This window comes from Oncorhynchus mykiss, chromosome 17, assembly GCF_013265735.2.
Source record: "Oncorhynchus mykiss isolate Arlee chromosome 17, USDA_OmykA_1.1, whole genome shotgun sequence".
Taxonomy (NCBI): domain Eukaryota; kingdom Metazoa; phylum Chordata; class Actinopteri; order Salmoniformes; family Salmonidae; genus Oncorhynchus; species Oncorhynchus mykiss.
This window is the reverse complement of record NC_048581.1, coordinates 61,353,243-61,372,965: the sequence shown is the minus strand read 5'-3', so window position 1 is coordinate 61,372,965 and position 19,723 is coordinate 61,353,243. Positions and strand designations below refer to the sequence as shown.

General features: G+C 41.9%; 1 protein-coding gene across 5 annotated transcripts in view; it reads right to left on the bottom strand.

Annotated features, from left to right (window-relative positions):
• The window catches only part of LOC110493231 (collagen alpha-1(VII) chain), a 104,987-nt gene extending 85,506 nt beyond the window's left edge, over nucleotides 1-19,481 (bottom strand). For all 5 annotated transcript variants that reach the window (XM_036950369.1, XM_036950368.1, XM_036950370.1 and 2 more), the window contains exons 1-3: nucleotides 19,099-19,481; nucleotides 431-503; nucleotides 94-274 (exon numbers count right to left, since the gene is read on the bottom strand). In XM_036950369.1, coding sequence (XP_036806264.1) covers nucleotides 94-274; nucleotides 431-500 — 251 coding nt within the window. In that variant the 5' untranslated portion in view covers nucleotides 501-503; nucleotides 19,099-19,481. The remainder of the gene's footprint in view (nucleotides 1-93; nucleotides 275-430; nucleotides 504-19,098) is intronic.
• Between the last annotated feature and the right edge of the window lie 242 nt (nucleotides 19,482-19,723).

Genomic DNA, 19,723 nt, shown 5'->3' with positions numbered 1-19,723 from the left:
AAGAGAGGAAGAGACAAAAATGGAGAGTCAAGTGTTATAGATAGATATTGTCACTAGAAACAAACATAACAGACAAAACTCTCAGTGTCTGACCTTGAGGTGTCGCTGTACTGCACAGCGCCGAAGCGGATCCCTGATTGGCCCACGGAGCTGGTGAAGGGCTTGACGATACCGGCCATGAAGCCCTTGACCTGCAGGAAGTTGGCCCTGCCGATACTGGACGAGCCATCTATCAGGAACACTATGTCTGCTGGTCCAACATTATTACACCTGCCTGAGGAGAGGTGCATTAGTGAGTCTCTGTATCTTAGCTCTGGGAGTCGTGGGCTAGAGTAGGCTAGTATGATGATGCAAGTAGAGAGAATTAGTGCAGAGGCATAGTATGACAGAATAGATAGCTGTTTTACTGTAGGCAGAGGGGTCAATTTACCTTGGGCTTCAGCCTGGTGCACTGAGGACAGCAGGAACGCCAGGGGGAAAACCCAGCACCACATCTTCATAACCTGCACACAGGCGCACACAACCGTTACAAAATACACATTCACATGCACATCTACACTGTAGACACACATCTACACTGAGTTGTAAAATATACACATAAACACAGCCTGAGTGTGGTCTGCCTCACAGCTGTCCCACAGTGTATCCTCAATAAGTCAGTGAGGCCTCTCTGAGGGTCACAGAGTTGAGGGACACATCACTCTACAGCCTGCCTGGCATCCCCCTCACTTCCCTACAAGGACCTCACCATATCACAGGTCAATGGCGCTAACTAACTAACACTCTCAGTGAAGAAAGACTACTCACATTGAACACCAATATCACAACAACAAAAAACTCCTGGCCTTAGTCTGAGGCCTTAGTCAGGAGGATTTTTTTTATTTATTTTTTTAACCAAGCTATTAAGCACAGGCCTCAGACGATTTGCTAGTGATCCATGGTTTAGGATCTGGCAATAGGGTCTGTTTCTTTCCGCGACATGGCTGTTCAAAAACAGGCAAGGTGATGCACAACAGAAGTAGGGGTGGGCATTTGAAATTATTTCACTAATCAAATAATATAATGATTAGTCTAAAAATAAATAACTACAATTCTCTACTCTATTGCCCAATCAGAATAATGCAAAATGCCACAACAGGGTGCTATTCCAGTAGTATTTGGCTAACAGGAGCTTAGGCTAACATCAACAGTGAAAGAGTCTGATATTCACCATCATAGAACTAATTCTGGGTTTTTTAAAAATAGTTTTCCGTTGAGTGTTTAGCATTGATCTGTGTCAGGTCTTCTGGACCCTCTGTTGGTGTGCGCCTATAGGTTAATTCCTATTTGAAGAGGTGAAAATAGCATATCGCTGTTAGGTCTGCCCGGAGGGCTAAATGCTCTATGATAGTAAAATGCCTTTTCATGTAAAACCCATCCCATAACCCATGATAGAAAATGAGCTTCAACATTAAAACAATCAGTTATCAACATCCTCAGAACTGTAGGTTACACTTACAGTGCACAATGGACGGTCAAAGACACGTGACATCTGAAGCAGAGTAGCTTAATGTGCCGTATAAACACTACATTCTAAAGTTTGCTGTTTTATTCAATTAAGCATTTAAAATGTCATGGTATATCGTTCTGTGTAACAAAATAACATGGACAATTTCATTTAAACAAAGCTTTTTCGTTATTAAAAATGTGCCTTAAAAAATATATCCACAAATGGATAGCCTACTCTCATAAGTGTTTAAACACTAACGTCTGTTCGGAAATCCGGATTTTCGATTAACCATGACCATCCCCAGAGATCTACCATAGTGACATCTGCTGGTCAATAAATAGCGCGTGTGAAAACCAGACGGGAGCTTTTTATTTGTTGATTAAAACTCCATGGAGCAGCGGTAAGCCATTATCTGAAGTAGCCTAGAAACAGTTGGAATGCCAGGTTCGCATCTTACATCATGCATCCCTTTTTCACCTTCTAGTCTAATATTTTTCAAAAAACAGAATCTATGGCATTATTTAGGATGCTTATTAAGACAGAAGCTTATACTATACTAAATACAACTAATTATTTGAACAACAGTGCAGAAAGTGTGGTTTCACATTAAAAAAAATCTAAATAGTGTGTATTTTTAATGGGATTCACCCTCACGTCCCTGAATATTCTATAGTTCCCTACTCTGCTAAACTACCGGTCAGGTGAAACAGTTTGTACAAAATCCTAACTAGATTTGTAAGTACAGTGTCCAGTAGGGGTCGGTGTTTGAAAGTGGCTTGGAATCGAAAGAAAGCACCGGAACCACGGCAAAATCATTGGGATCTCGCATTTTCGCATGTGACCAAACTAAGCTTCAGAAGTCATTACTTCTGATAAAGTGATACACACATCGGTGCACTGCTTCGAAGGTAGTTGCTTAGCGATTTCGAGACATGCCTCGGTGCTCCGGTATCAAATGTAACATCACTAGAATCCAGCCAGAGTGAGGATATCCAACATGTTTTTTTTTTTTTATATATAACCCACAAACTGCATTCAGAATGACTGCCAGACTGGGACAACTACGAAATGAAACAACCTAAACTGGAACAACGATTTCAGTAACAGGTGCAAAAGTCCAAGTAACAGATTGGATTAGTTTAGAAAGATGTATGTTATTAATATTTGAATAGCATGAGATTAATTCTAAAAATCAATAGATTAGGCTAGGAAATATGACAATGATGGGCGTGGTTTTGGTTTAACACTGGTAATTAACACCAGCACTGGGGTTATTTTACACCAACAAATGTTAATTTAACACTTACATAGTTAATTTAACACCTGAATCTACACTAGAAATGTTACACTGAAAACTCAACACTAGGTAATACTGGCCAATTTGCAGTGCAGATTTTGGCGAGAGTGAAACCTCTCACTTCGCAATCCTTCAACAGAAGAGCGACTACAAATAACAACCAGACGCTACTTTGGTACAAGTCTTAGCAACAGGGACCACTTCAAACCTGCCATGGGTTAAGAGAGGGAAAAAGCCATGTTCTGTTCAGATACCATAACAAACGTTATAATCATACCTTCATAATCATAACTACTGTAGGCTATACAGATTCCAAACCTTTGAATTAAATACAGTTGAAGTCGGAAGTTTACATACAGGTTGTAGTCAGTAAAACTCGTTTTTCAACCACTCCAACTTCACTTCAACTTTCTTGTTAACAAACAATAGTTATGGCAAGTCGGTTAGGACATCTACTTTGTGCATGACACAAGTAATTTTCCTACAATTGTTTATAGAGAGATTATTTCACTTATTATTCACTGTATCACAATTCCAGTGGGTCAGAAGTTTACATACAGTAAGTTGACTGTGCCTTTAAACAGCATGGAAAATTCCAGAACATGATGTCATGGCTTTAGAAGCATCATTTGAGTCAATTGGAGGTGTACCTGTAGATGTATTTCAAGGCCTACCTTCAAACTCAGTGGCTCTTTGCTTGACATCATGGGAAAATCAAGAGGCCTACAAACCTGACTCAGTTACACCAGCTCTGTCAGGAGGAATGGGCTAAAATTCACCCAATTTATTGTGGGAAGCTTGTGGAAGGCTAACCGAAGTGTTTGACCCAAGTTAAACAATTTAAAGGCAATGCTACCAAATACGAATTAAGTGTATGTAAACTTCTGACCCACTGGGAATGTGATGAAAGAAATAAAAGCTGAAAGAAATAATTCTCTCTACTATTATTCTGACATTTCACATTCTTAAAATAAAGTGGTGATCCTAACTGACCTATGACAGGGAATTTTTACGAGGATTAAATGTCAGGATTTTTGAAAAACTGAGTTTAAATGTATTTGGCTAAGGTGTACGTAAAATTCCGACTTCGACTGTATGTTTATATGTAGGTATGACAGAGTAACAGAGGCAGAGAGGACAGAGTATATGTATTGGTCTGTAAAGTGAATCAAAATCCCAGCATCTGTAAGCATTTACAGTAGCATAGCATGTCACACTAATGAACTAACCCTAGCCCATAGAGCAGACAATGTCAAGCTGTTCTCACACATGAAAGAGGTCATGTTGGGACTCACCAATTAACACGCAAATAAACTGCCAGACTCACTAACAACTACATTAGACTGGAGACCTTTAGAAGCTGACACTGCATTACTTTGTGTAGTCTACAATATGTCCATAAAGACACACACACACGCATGCACATACACAACACACATACACACATGCACGCACACATACATATTGGGTACACACACACATATACAGCCCGCGGCTTGTGGTTGGGATGAATGAGTCAATGTCCGACTCATGCTATCAGTCACTAAACACAGACAAGCACACCTGCCTTCAGCAAGGGTCGAATTTATTTAGAGTTGCGATTTGAGGATCTAACACAAAGCTCACTCTGTTTGTGAAGGGGTAAATGTTTGTCCTGGTACTGGTATGCAGAACTCGTGCTGAACTTCTTGTATCTCAACAATCGACAGCAGGACAAATTTAGAAACATACACAATCTTAGATCCTTTAGGTAACTAAGTCGCTTTGGATAAAAGCATCTGCTAAATGGCACATATTATATAATTATTATTATTATTATTGTTACGTGTCAGTGCACAGTTCATTAAAAAGTCCATAATATATTTATTTTTCATAGGATAGGGGAGCAGATTAAAAAAACAACCCTTTTAGATAATTGTCTGAAGGCAGAAACTCATGAGTCTGAAATGTTTGTTTCCCTTGAATAATTTAAAAACCACATAACCGCCATTTCCTGAACTTTTCTCGTAAGCAACCGACATACATATTTAATTCCAAATGTAGTGTCCCTTTCCCCTCTAAAACCCTAGACAAATCGAGATCCTCTATATAGGTTCCTCACCTATAAAATGGAATTACTCACAATTGCGCAATAACAGAAACCAAATCCACCCTCTTACATTTCATGTTATTTTTTACATTTTATGTGGAATCCATAAAGTTACAGTTATTTTATGGTCAAATTAAATCAAATCAAATTGTATTTGTCACATGCGCCAAATACAACAGTGAAATGCTTACTTACAAGCCCTTAACCAACAATGCTTTAAGAAGTTAAGAAGAAAAAAAGTGTTAAGTAAAAAATAGATAAGTAAAAATAGAAAATAAAAGGTTACAAAAAATTAAACAGCAGCAGTAAAATAAAAATAGCGAGGCTATATACAGGGGGTACCGGTACATAGTCAATGTGAAGGGAGCACCAGTTAGTCAAGGTAATTGAGGTAATATGTACATGTAGGTAGAGTTAAGGAAACCAGATTGTGAGAGTCGGACCACATGTTTTTAAGATCTTAAATTTACAACTGAAACAGTATATGTCGATGACAGTTAGATATAAAAACAACACCAGTTGAAAACTATATGATCAGTTGTAGCATGGTAAACATCCTACAAAGTGCATTCACGTGGTCTCTCTTGTCTTCTCTCTCCCCTCTTAGTTTTTTAAAAGTGTTTTATTTTACCTTTATTTAACCAGGTAGGCAAGTTGAGAACAAGTTCTCATTTACAATTGCAACCTGGCCAAGATAAAGCAAAGCAGTTCGACAGGTACAACAACACAGAGGTACACATGGAGTAAAACAAACACAGTCAATAATACAGTAGAAAAATAAGTCTATATACAATGTGAGAAAATGAGGTGAGATAAGGGAGGTAAAGGCAAAAAAGGCCATGGTGGCAAAGTAAATACAATATAACAAGTAAAAAGATAATAATAATAAAAATGTATATGCCAGCTTCTCTCTTCCTTTGGCTCTCCATCCTTTCTGACTCTCTCGCTCACATTTTTTTACCTTCTGAGACAGCACCTGTCCTTCTGGTATTCATCAATGTAACATAGCTATTAAAAGCTTTTTAACACCATCATTTATTACCACATGGTGTGATCCAAGGACACCCCCATAAGAGTCCATACTTATGCTACGTTCACAATGAAGTGGAAAGGTGGTATTTACCACATACAACTGGGAAAAATCCACTTGAACGCCCTTCCAACTTGTAACTACTAGTGGAAAAATCCTCAATCATCTCTGAACTCCGACTTCTCCCACAACTGGCCCCTGACGTCACCTACTAAAGAAATGACCTCGATAACAGCATTTTCTGCAGTTAAATGTAACAAAACATTATTTATAATAAGCTATCAATTAATATGTGTGGCGGCTTAGGAAAACGCTAAACTTTTAATTCTTTATATCTCTGAAAACTACCAACTGTCCCAAATCCAGATTTTTTTTAAATCACTGAGATAGCTTTATCAGAACCCGAGTTATGAGCTTTTAAAGTTGACTTCAGCCAAAATGTTAAAACTGAGAAAATGGCAATGAAAGATTCCTTTAAATTTATTTCTAATTCCATTGAGACGAATGAGAGAAAAACAACAACACTCAGCTTGATTGTTTCAAAAGAGATTGTCACTATACTTATTATTTTTAAAACAGTAACTGCTGGTATTATTTGCATTAAATAATCAAATTATTATACGTAAGAGATAATCAATAATCAATGAGTTCTATGAAAAATAATGAACGACATGGAAGGTGTTTCCAAGACGCCCTAGTGGAGTGGAACTGACCTTCAATGGAGTTACATTATTTTCCAGAGAATGCATAGAGCCCTGAGTTGATTATCCCTTTTATACTGTACCATGGCTATAATTTAACACATTTGCCACTAGAAATGGTTATTTGACAGTAGAACTGTATTCAACAATAACCAATAAATTAGCTAGCAAATTAGTAGTTGCCTTGAAACAGACTTGCTACAGTAGTTTAGCTAACCAAACCATCAGTCGTAGCTTGCTATTATGAAAATCGAATTCAACAATGCCAATAATGTTTTTAATACAACTTTTCATTCAAAAGCAGCTCAAACAGAACATGTAAGAACAGTCAACAACAAATTATTAAAAATAAAAACAGTAAAGAAAGATCTGTTTGATTTGGCTATATAGAACACTGGAAGGCATGAAAGATGGCAAAAATAATGATCATTTAAATTCAGCTTGCAGGAATGGGTACTGGAACGAGTTGCCCATGTTTCTCCTGGTCATGGAGACAATCTCATCTGCTGAGAGATTAGATTCATTTGTCATTTAGGAAAAGTAAAAACAATACAAATACTCACAATCACACAAAACACAAATATAACTGTGGAGAGGCAAGGAAAATAGTATAGTTTTAGTGTGAAAAAGCCAATAAAGTGACTGAGTAGTTTTGTGTGTTGACTGATACCTGGTTTTGTTGAAGGCCCGGATGGCAATGTGAAAGAAGGATTTAATTCATATTGATAATAATGAATTTGACTCTCTATGAGAAACAGACAAACAAAGAGATCTCTAAAACATCCAGACAAAAACTACCAGGTCATAATTCTTACCTTAGCTGAATGCTCAATGGTGACAGCCACCTCAGATCCAGCTCTGGCCACCAGAACCATGAGCCAGTTCCTTCCCTTCACCATCTTACCCTGGGGGGGTATAGTTAAAGTAAATTGTCATGGAGACAGCTGTTTTAAAACAAAGTGGCTCTATTCCTGTTCAAACCTTTGTGTGTCTCTAATCTGTATCTCGCTTTCAATGAATTAATATGAACTTGTTAGCTAGCTAACTTGTTATGTGGGATATAGGGATGAAAAATACCATGGCACTGAAAATAGTGAGTAAAACATTTAGGTTAATGTTAGCTATACCAGCATGTCTTCAAACCTGTCTTCAGTTGTATTCACTCCAACAACATTGGCCATAGCTTACCTTAAACAAATACAAAGTAGATGCAGGTAGCTTACCTTAAACAAATACAAAGTAGATGCCTGATAGTTTATAAAGTCTAGGTAATGCATTGTGTACTTACAGTAACTAACTAGCTAGCTAATTAACTAGCGTAACATACCTTGCTCGTCAGTGAAGATGCTTTCTCATCTCTCCACTCATGAAGAGGTGACAGACGATTGTAAAATAATCCTTGATTACCGGTAATTCAGCGCATACTGGCAGCTTTGCTCAAAGTAATGACAACTAACTATGTAAATCAAACAACAAGCAATGCCGCTATTTTTCGGAAAAGTCAGCTGTCAGCTGATTACAACTAGAAAATGGGAAGATGGCGTACGTGTGCTACGATGACAGGAACCCAATCCCAATTGCACCCCTTCTTACCTGGGCACTCATTCACACCCCCTCAAATATTAAAAGCAGTGGATTGTTGTACCTGTGTTGGTAGATAATTAATCTACACCTATCCAATACTTTTACATCTTGAGGGGAGTAAAGGTGATTGGCCAGGGCTAGCAAGAAATTGAATGCGGCTCAAAATGGCAGCTGAATGCGGCTCAAAATGATAGCAAGATTACAACAAGTTTTAGGATACTGCAATACTGTTAATATATTTGGATCACTTTTCATGTCATTTTGGCCAGCTAATAGCCCTACCCACTGATCAAGCAACACCGGAAGAAAGTACGGACCTCTTTAATGAACATTTGGCTTTTTCTCTGGCTTACGGCTACTTGTAGACAAAATGAAAATCTGACCCACTTGTATTGATAACTACATTACATTGATTGTAAATTACAACTTTATACTACTACATTACTAACTAGCTAGCTAATTATTCTGTGTCTAAATCAGCTGATTCCATTCATCTGTAGCATGTTAGGCTATCTTGAATGGACCAAGTCAGCTGTGACACTCTGGGAAGTTTGAGATAGAGTGTTCACATTGGGCATGCTAGCTAATGTAAAAAAACTTGGAAATGAACCATTTTCCTTAAGTAATCATACAATATTGTTATATTACAATAAAGTAAAGGATTTAAAGTATCCAAAACAACCAAAATCGCAAATTCCACAGAAACGGAATTTCATTGCGTTTGGCTTTTTCCCCAGCAAAAACTCAATGCGACATCCGACGGGTTCTTGTAGGCCGATTCATATGTTTTTTTAAGAACTATAATTTATTTACAAGCATGATAGCTGTACTTTTAGTTTATGTTTGATGCAGATTGTTGGCCATTAGCTAACCTGCATTTCTAAATGAGTTCAAAGCATGTGAATGCATCCAACTGGTATTTATGACTTCACAACTGGTAATTACCACCTTCCCACATGGTTATGAACGCAGCATTAGCACATTCCGGGAGCAGCTTTCACACCTGTGTATGACCACACCCACTGTAACCCACCTGGGGTATGAAGCATAGCACTGAGGTCATAAGGTCATCCCTTTGGTAACAATGACACTGCTGCCCTGGGGTGACCTAATTGACCACTGACTGATTGAGCTGTGTTCCTTACATAGTCATTGATGGAGAGGCGGGGTGTGTGTGTGTGTGTGAGAGAGAGAGAGAGAGAGAGAGAGAGAGAGAGAGAGAGAGAGAGAGAGAGAGAGAGAGAGAGAGAGAGAGAGAGAGAGAGACAGAGAGAGAGACAGAGAGGGGCAGGTGAAAGAGAATGAGAGGGTCTGAGTGAGAGATAGAAAGAAATGAACAAGAAAGGGAAAGAGTAGCTAAGGGAGAAAGGAAGAGATGGAAGGAAAGTAAGGAGACAGTGAACACACACTGTACTTTCTCCCAAGAGAGCAGCTGTGAAATGGCAGTGTTACAGTTGGTGAGAGATGCCATTCGCCTGGAGTGACAGAGAGGACTGTTGTGTAACAGCAAGGTTCCCTTGGCGGGACATCAACACAGGGACAGAGGGGGACAGAGGGGAGGGGGACAGGGGGGGAAAATGTCATAGTCAATTATCACACTATTTTACTCACCGGTAAGATGTCGTGTAGGCCTAAGTGTTCTGTACAGTGTACTGTACACTGGGTAACACAGCATTTGTTCGATTTTATAATGGGAGTCACGTTAAAGAGGAACTCTACTGTATAGTCCTACAGTACATGCCTGAAGTCAAGAAAAGGACAGACAACCCAGTCAGTGACCTCTATGGTAATGCCCCATTAAAGTGCATATCGGAACTCTGAAATGTCCGACTTGCTAACTGGTTGTAGTTAAACACGTGTCGCGTTCAACGAATTACCAAGTCGGAAATGTATCAGTTTCTTAGTTCCGACTATCAGGGAACGCACTACAGCATCAAGCTCGGTCATGTCCACGGTCTCTTATCAGCCAAACTAAACAAAGAGACTCCATTTTGATCAATTGTCTTTGAGAAGTCCATAACCCTGTTTGCACAAGCTCCCAACATGCCCCTGGGGATTACAAGATGTAGCAGATGAAATGTCAGGGACCTCATGAACTTGTCTCCAAACATGAAGAATTTTCACTGTAAGAAATGTTTAGGTTTCTTTAAGCTCTGCAAGTTTCCCTGCCTCTGGTGCATCTTCACCTGGCTCACTTTCGCCACATAGACACAGAGAAAGGAGAGAGAAGCCGAGGCAAACATACAAAGAGACTCTTTCCTGTCTAGATTATAGCCTTTGTCCTGTTCATTTTCCATGAGACATTAATGACCACTTAAGAGTCAGCTATCTAACACTAAACCCACACAAGAGTCAGATCATTTCTATACTACCGTATGTCTAGACCTCCCCAACCTTTATAAATACCTTACACTACCTCAGCTTTACTTCATTTCTATTCTGAAACTCTCTGAAGACAATAGAGAATCAGCTCCCTGACAACACCAACATGGACTAACACAGCAAACAGACAGTAACCAACAGCAGTCTTCCCTTCCACAGATGACACACTTGGTAACCGTCCAGGTCTCTACACAACACAGCCCAGGAAAGTGGCACGCCATGAGCAGCAAACAAACCATGGATGAGGAGTAGCAGAATGAATGGATGAAAAAGAAGGATAGAGGGGTGAAAGTAAAGTCTGAGAGGAAGGGAGAGACAGGAAAGTGATTATTGAGAGAAGGTGAGGAGGAAATAAAGACAATTCAGAGAAGGAGGGACTATGCAGTCTCAGTTGCTGTGGCACTGGGAGGTTAAAAAAAAACAGCAAAAGGCAGAAACCCACAGACAGAAGTTTCCCAGGGAATGGAACATATGATTGAAACCATTGATACAGATGACCGCTTAATTCATAACAGCTCACAGAAAGGGATGGAATGAGACAGACAGACAGACAGACAGACAGACAGACAGACAGACAGACAGACAGACAGACAGACAGGCAGGCAGACAGGCAGACAGACAGACAGACAGACAGACAGACAGACAGACAGACAGACAGACAGACAGACAGACAGACAGACAGACAGACAGACAGACAGAGGAAAATAGAGAACATAGCAGGGAGAAAGAGAGTGAGAAAGAAAGAAAAAGAGATGAGGGGAAAAAACAGAGGGAGAGGAGGGGCTTTGCACAGCAAATTAAAGTTGTCTCATTGGGATCTGGTTGTCATATTTGTCATGGTAGCATGCCAGTGACAGATAATAGCAGGGGAAACAACAGGATGTTGGCAGAGTTGTTCTCAGATGGGCCAGTGTGGCTCAACCCGGGCAGGCAGGTGTGGGGTGGGATGTGGTGGCTGATGCTGAGGCTTCCTCTGACATTGTTAAACCGCTGCCAGGGGCAGGGTGGTGGTGGTAACTAACTGGTGCTTTCTGACTCATCACATTTCCCCCATGCTAGTCTCTTTGATGTGGTGGAATGAAACAGCGTAGGAATCCTAGCTGTTTCTGATATACTCCAAACTTCCAGCAAAATCCTGACAACAATTTCAGTCACGACATACAGTACATGGATATTGCAGATAGTTTGGAGTATAAGCTACAACAGCTAAGATTCCTGCACTGTTCCATTCCAGCACATCAAAGAGAATAGCATGGGGAAAATGAGACCACCTGAGAACAACTAACTGCCAGCATATAGGCTTGGCTGTAGTTTCCCCTACTATTACTTAAATAGGGTGGAGTGGGCCCGCTGCATTGTCCCCAGCCTGATATCAAATGGCTACAATTTATTTCAAAATAACATTTTGATGGACCTTTGGAAATAAACCTCTTGAAATAAACACCAGTGGCACCAGTTCCCAACATGGGTAGACACGTAAGGGGCCCAGCTCTTCAGAGTGTGAAATATCTTCTTTTTAAGACTTTTACACAAAGTGTGAAATATCTAATGTCGCCAAGCAGACAAAGTCAACGCTTATGTCATCACCTGAGTCAAACACCGCACCTACTCTATATTTACAGTAACTGTATGCCACAGAATACGATACAAATGTAGAAAGAACATAGGCTGATACTTGATCAAAGACATCCTGTTCTTTTAAATTAACAGGAGGGTCGTTCCACGAAATTAACTTAATTTTAACATTCAAAGCTGGTTTTATGCAACAGGGATGGGCAATTGAACGCAAACTTCACCCCCAAAAAATGTAATAGTTTAGTAAACATTTCTAGCCTGTCTATACATGGTAACAGGGTTGACGTGTTATGCTCGACCCATTTAGTTTTCCACCAAGAAACACCAGAAAATTGCCAAAAAGAGTAGAACCAGCTCGCTCACCTGCTTTTACACTATGATGATTTGACTATTAGAGATTCAATGTTTCTTCGTTTTGTTATGTTTTTAAAAAGGAACAGTTTCACCAAATTAAAACAATAGTTCAGTTCAAGTAAAAGGGGTGACCCTAAAATGAGAGACAGTTTGAATCACATTAAATAAATAACTTCGAAATGACTTCGTCAAAGCAACAAAATACCTAGGGCTTTACAATGAAACTTGAAGAAATGTTGGGGTTAAGTGGGTTCAAATCTTCAGAGAGTGCACAGAGGGGCAGAAATTCTGAATTTCGGCGCTTTAGCATGTCTTTATTCACATAAAAAACTGATTAATTGAATTGTCCATGTGATCTATATTAAAGGGCAACTGGAAATGGCGCCGGAGGAGATGGCTGCCGTTTATTTGTAAATGATTTTGTACATAATGTTTCTGCAACCATATCTTACGGAAGAAAAGAGCTTCTGGATATCAGGACAGTGATCACTCACCTCGGATTAGTCGAAGGACACCTACACCTACACACACCTACACACCTACACACTAACATTGAGTGGCTGCTGCCAACACACTGACTCAACTCCAGCCACTTTAATAATGGGAATTGATGGGAAATGATGTAAAATACATCACTAGCCACTTTAAACAATGCTACCTAATATAATGTTTACATACCCTACATTATTCATCTCATTTGTATACGTATATACTGTACTCTATATCATCTACTGCATCTTTATGTAATACATGTATCACTAGCCACTTTAACTAGGCCACTTTGTTTACATACTCATCTCATATGTATATACTGTACTCAATACCATCTACTGTATCTTGCCTATGCCGCTCTGTACCATCACTCATTCATATATCTTTATGTACATATTCTTTATCCCCTTACACTTGTGTCTATAAGGTAGTAGTTTTGGAATTGTTAGCTAGATTACTTGCTGGTTATTACTGCATTGTCGGAACTAGAAGCACAAGCATTTCGCTACACTCGCATTAACATCTGCTAACCATGTGTATGTGACAAATAACATTTGATTTGATTTGATTTGATTGATTTGATTTGAGATTTCTTCAACAACAACAACAACAGCAGCAAGCAGGACTTACACGACATTCTCCAAACACCCAACAGGTCAGACATCTTAATTATTCGCAAAAGGAAGCGACGCAGAGCACGAAGAGCCGGATGCCTCGTCCAGACCCGCAGAAGACAACTAGGAATGCTGCAGTTACCGTCAATATTACTCGCCAACGTGCAATCATTAGACAATAAACTAGACGAGGTAAGATCACGAATATCCTACCAACGGGACATCAAAAACGGTAATATACTATGCTTCACGGAATTGTGGCTGAATGACGACATGGATATTCAGCTAGCGGGTGTAGCGACTTCCGTTGGTGGAAGGAGAGGAGGACCAAAGTGCAGCGTGGTACGTATCCATAATACTTTGAATCAAAAATGAATACACAAACAAAAACGATAAACGAACAGTTCTGACAGGTGCAACAAACGCTAACCAGAAAATAACTACCCACAACTCATAGTGGGAAAAAGTATGGTTCTCAATTAGAGACAACGATTGACAGCTGCCTCTGATTGGGAACCATACCAGGCCAAAACCAGAAATACACAACCTAAAACAAAAACTCTGGCTCTGGCAGCTCCCGACTGACGGGCGGCTCTGGCAGCTCCCGACTGACGGGCGGTTCTGGCAGCTCCCGACAGGAGGGCGGCTCTGGCAGCTCCGGACAGGAGGGAGACTCTGGCATCTCCGGACAGGAGGGCGCCTCTGGCAGCTCCGGACAGGAGGGCGGCTCTGGCAGCTCCGGACAGGAGGGAGACTCTGGCATCTCCGGACAGGAGGGAGAACCTGGAGGGAGGAGACGGAGAGACAGCCTGGTGCGTGGGGCTGCCACAGGACCCACCAGGCTGGGGAGACCTACAGGAGGTCTGTTGAGTGGAGGAGGCACCGGATAGACCGGCTGTGGGGGAGCACTGGAGCTCTGGTGCGCAGCCTTGGCACCACTCCTCCAGGCTGGATGACCACTTTAGCCCGAACCCTCCAGAGTGCAGGCACAGGTTGAACCGGGCTGTGGGTGAGCACTGAAGATCTAGTGCATACCACTCGCACCTCTCCCTTGGGCTCAATGCCCACATTCGCCCTATGCCTGCGCACCCTCCCAGCGCCCCGGAGACACAGCACGCAACGCCGGCGCAGGATACCCTGGGCCGAAACGGCGTACCGGAGACCAAACACGCTGAGCCGGCACAATACATCCTGGCTGGATGCCCACTCTCGCATGGCACTTGCGGGGGGCTGGCCTATAGCGCACCAGGCTATGAGCGCATACTGGCGACACCGTGCGCTTGACCGCATAACACAGTGCCTGACCAGTACTGCGCTTCTTCCGGTAAGCACGGGGAGTTGGCTCAGGTCTATCGCCTGACTCCGCCAATCTCCCCGTGTGCCCTCCCACCAAAAAAATTGGGGGCTGCCTCTCGTGCCTGTTGTGCTGCCTTACCTCATATCGCCGCCGCTCAGCTCTCGCTGCCTCCAGATCTTCCTTTGGGGCGACGATATTCCCCAGCCTGTGCCCAGGGTCCCTTGCCTTCCAGTATCTCCTCCCAAGTCCAGGAGTCCAGAACCCTCTGCTCCTGGTTACCACGCTGCTTGGTCCTTTTTTGGTGGTGGTGTAACGATTTTCGTTGGTGGAAGGAAAGGAGGACCAAAGTGCAGTGTGGTACGTATCCATAATACTTTGAATCAAGAATGAATACACAAACAAAAACCACAAAACGATAAATGAACAGTTCTGACAGGTGCAACAAACACTAACCAGAAAATAACTACCCACACCTCATAGTGGGAAAATAGTCTACCTAAGTATGGTTCTCAACCAGAGACAACAATTGACAGCTGCCTCTGATTGGGAACCATACCAGGCCAAAACCAGAAATACAAAACCTAGAACAAAAACATAGAATGCTCACCCCAACTCACGCTCTGACCAAACTAAAATAGAGACATACAAAAGGAACTAAGGTCAGGACGTGACAGCGGGATACACGCTGCACCGTCAGGATAGAGCATATTTTTAAACAACAGCTGGTGCACAAAATCTAAGGAAGTCTCTAGATTTTGCTCGCCTGAAGTAGAGTATATTGCGATAAACTGCAGGCCACACTACTTGCCTAGTGAGTTCTCAGCTATACTTTTCGTGGCTGTTAATTTACCACCACAGACAGATGCTGGCACTAAGACTGCATTCAGTCAGCTGTATAAGGAAATAAGCAAACAGGAAACCATTCACCCAGAGGCGGCGCTCCCAGTGGCCGGAGACTTTAATGCAGGGAAACTTAAATCAGTTCTACCAACCAGAGGGAAAAAACATCTAGATGACCTGTACTCCACACACAGAGACACGTACACGTCCCTCGCCCTCCATTTGGTAAATCCGACCACAACTCTATCCTCCTGATTCCTGCTTACAAGCAAAAACTAAAGCAGGAAGCATCAGTGACTCGGTCTATAAAAAAATGGTCAGATGAAGCAGATGCTAAACTACAGGACTGCTTTGCTATCACAGACTGGAACATGTTCCGGGATTCTTACGATGATATTGAGGAATACACCACTTCAGTCACTGGCTTTATCAATAAGTGCATTGAGGACGTCGTCCCCACAGTGACTGTACGTACATACCCCATACCGCTAAAGGGTAGAGCAGCCGCTTTCAAGTTGCGGGACTCTAACCCGGAAGCTTACAAGAAATCCCGCTATGCCCTGCGACGAACCATCAAACAGGCAAACATGTCCCTGATTGAGTCTGTAATACCAACATGCTTCAAGCAGACCACCATAGTCCCTGTGCCCAAGAACACAAAGGTAACCTGCCTAAATGACTACAGACCCGTAGCACTGACGTCCGTAGCCATGAAGTGCTTTGAAAGGCTGGTAATGGCTCACATCAACACCATTATCCCAGAAACCCTAGACCCACTCCAATTTGCATACCGCCCAAACAGATACACAGATGATGCAATCTCTATTGCACTCCACACTGCCCTTTCCCACCTATACAAAAGGAACACCTATGTGAGAATGCTGTTCATTGACTACAGCTCAGCGTTCTACACCATAGTACCCTCAAAGCTCATCACCAAGCTAAGGATCCTGGGACTAAACACCTCCCTCTGCAACTGGATCCTGGACTTCCTAACAGGCCGCCAACAGGTGATGAGGGTAGGTAGCAACACATCTGCCACGCTGATCCTCAACACTGGAACTCCCCAGGGGTGTGTGCTCAGTCCCCTCATCTACTCCCTGTTCACCCGCGACTGCATGGCAATGCACGACTCCAACACTATCATTAAGTTTGCTGACGACACAACAGTGGTAGGCCTGATCACCGACAACGACAAGACAGCCTATAGGGAGGAGGTCAGAGACCTGACCGGGTGGTGCCAGAATAACAACCTATCCCTCAACGTAACCAAGACATCAACAACAAACTAGATTGGTCCAAACACACCAAGACAGTTGTGAAGAGGGCACGACAAAGCTTATTCCCCCTCAGGAAACTAAATAGATTTGGCATGGGTCCTGAGATCCTCAAAAGGTTCTATAGCTGCAACACTGAGAGCATCCTGACCGGTTGCATCACTGCCTGGTACGGCAATTGCTCGGCCTCTGACCGCAAGGCACTTCAGAGGGTAGTGCATACGGCCCAGTACATCACTGGGGCAAAGCTGCCTGTCATCCAGGACCTCTACACCAGCCGGTGTTAGAGGAAGGCCCTAAATATTGTCAAAGACCCCAGCCACCCCAGTCATAGTCTGTTCTCTCTACTACCGCATGGCAAGCGGTACCGGAGTGCCAAGTCTAGGACAAAAAGGCTTCTCAACAGTTTTTACTCCCAAACCATAATACTCCTGAACAGGTAACCAAATGGTTACCTGGACTATTTGCATTTTTTTTCCACACCATTGGTTAGAGCCTGTAAGTAAGCATTTCACTGTAAGGTCTACCTACACCTGTTGAATTCGGCACACGTGACAAATAAACGTTGATTTGATTTGATTTAATATAACAGGCTTTTAAAATCCAATATTGGTGTACATTTTCTACTCAAAGGTAGACTCTGCGATATGACGTTGATGCAGAAAGTATACAGCATAGTGGGTCAATTTCCGCAACAACTAGTAGCGTTAAAGCGCAAGGCTCAACTTCGCCACTGTTTTGGTTCTCTGGCTACCACACTGTAACAGTGTGAAGCGAACCCGTGCACATACGCAGATACTGTGTGTGAGAGCGAAGTCTTGCATTTCGCTCATCTCAATACCTACAGTGCTGCTCGTGGCAACATAATTTCGCTGAGTCTACATTGAAAATATCAAAGGGACTAATTTTGTGCAATGCCTGCTTTTAGAAGGTTATTCTCTAAGAGTTCAGGCCAGGTGCATAAAACCTATTCACTTACTCTCTCTGTGTTTCAAACTCAGCTTTTTTCTTCTTCGGATTATAAAGTCTAATGAACCAGGTGATTTCAGCATTCTGATGCTGGATGCTGAGGTAATGAGATATGCTTACCCCGAAGGCTACAATTTGAGTGTGTCTGAGACTGTGAAGCAATAGAAGTAGCCTACACTGTAAAACCATGAAACATGTGACACGTTTATAACCTAAACGTCAGTGTTTAAAACTTCAACTTTAGGCACTTAGATTTGCCAATAAGTGTTCTCATCTTAAACACATTCGTTTAGAATGCAAGATTAAACATGATAGTCAGCTTTTTCCAGTCAGTTTCCAACCAGGAAAATACTTTTATCTCCCAAGTGTTCAGATTTTAAACACCAGTGTTTAATTTCCCATCATCCCGTTTAGAGTGCATTTAATCATTAGAAACTTGCCTTTACGGCTTTACACCCTACAGTGTTAAAACAACACCCCCAGTGTTTAGTGTTTAACCTAACCACCTTGTGCTGAATAAATATATGAGTGTGTTTAAAAGTGTTACAGCAATCTAAACACTTATGTGTTTTCATTTACATTCTAAATGCCTTGATGCGTTCAAAAAGTGTTACAGACAGGTTTTTAGTTATGTTTTCAGATCCTCAACACTTGGTTTGACAGTGTAGTCTGACTGTATCAAAAACCTGATTTCAAAACAATTAGCCAGCATTTTGCACACCAGGAAGAATAGTTGCTGCCTCGGCAAAAGCTAATGGGATCCAAATAAATTTGAATTAAAAAATATATATGAAATAAAAAATGTACAATTTCAATCATTTGACAACAGCAAATCAGTTGTCTGGTCTTGTTCAAGTGCTTTTGCCTCAGGGAGACTGGTGATTTGTGGTTGATTGATTGACATAGGCATATATTTCTGTGTTTAAGCACCACCAGGCTAGAGCAGACATGAGTAAACCAAATAAGCATGCACCATAGAAACGGTAGCACTTTTATTAAGTGAGTAAGAACGGTGCGTAATGCATGTCCCGAACCTCTCAGCCGCAGCATCCGAGCTCACAACGGACCTCAACGACCTCACCTGGCAACCTTCCAAGTCCTCACTCACCTTTCCACTTGTTGCATAATAATCCACCCGTCTCCCCGTTCTTCCTCCACGTCTACTGCGAGTTAGTAAATTAATAGGCAAACTGTATATTCACTCTGTCACTCCAGTCCGTTGTCAGATAGCCTCCACTGCTGCACAAAGTTTACGTAGCGTCCCGTGGCGCATGCCAGGTCCCACGAAAAGATAGTCAGTGTCGTGTTTAGTTTAGCTGTAACACAGGCAGATTGGATGGCTCAAACTGGGCAGAAACTGCAGTACTGGGAGGACAGATTTGTTCGGATGCTTGAGAGTCCTGAGCAATTCCCTCGTTTTCCTTTTTTTGTCTCACTTTTCTCGCTCCCTCACAGTCCGGAGCTGGGGTTCGCACGCTCTACCCGCCCTCATCAGCAGCAGCCAATGGCGCGAAGACCTCGTGCGTTGATGAAATATTTGCCTCTATACCAAACCCTTTACATTGGAATAAGAGATACAGTAACAGTCAAAAGTTTGGACACACCTACTCATTCAAGGGTTTTTCTTTATTTTGACTATTTTCTACATTGTAGAATAATAGTGAAGTCATCAAAACTATGAAATAACCAGAGGCGATTTTAGCATGTATATCTTAGTGGGGCATAAAATGCCA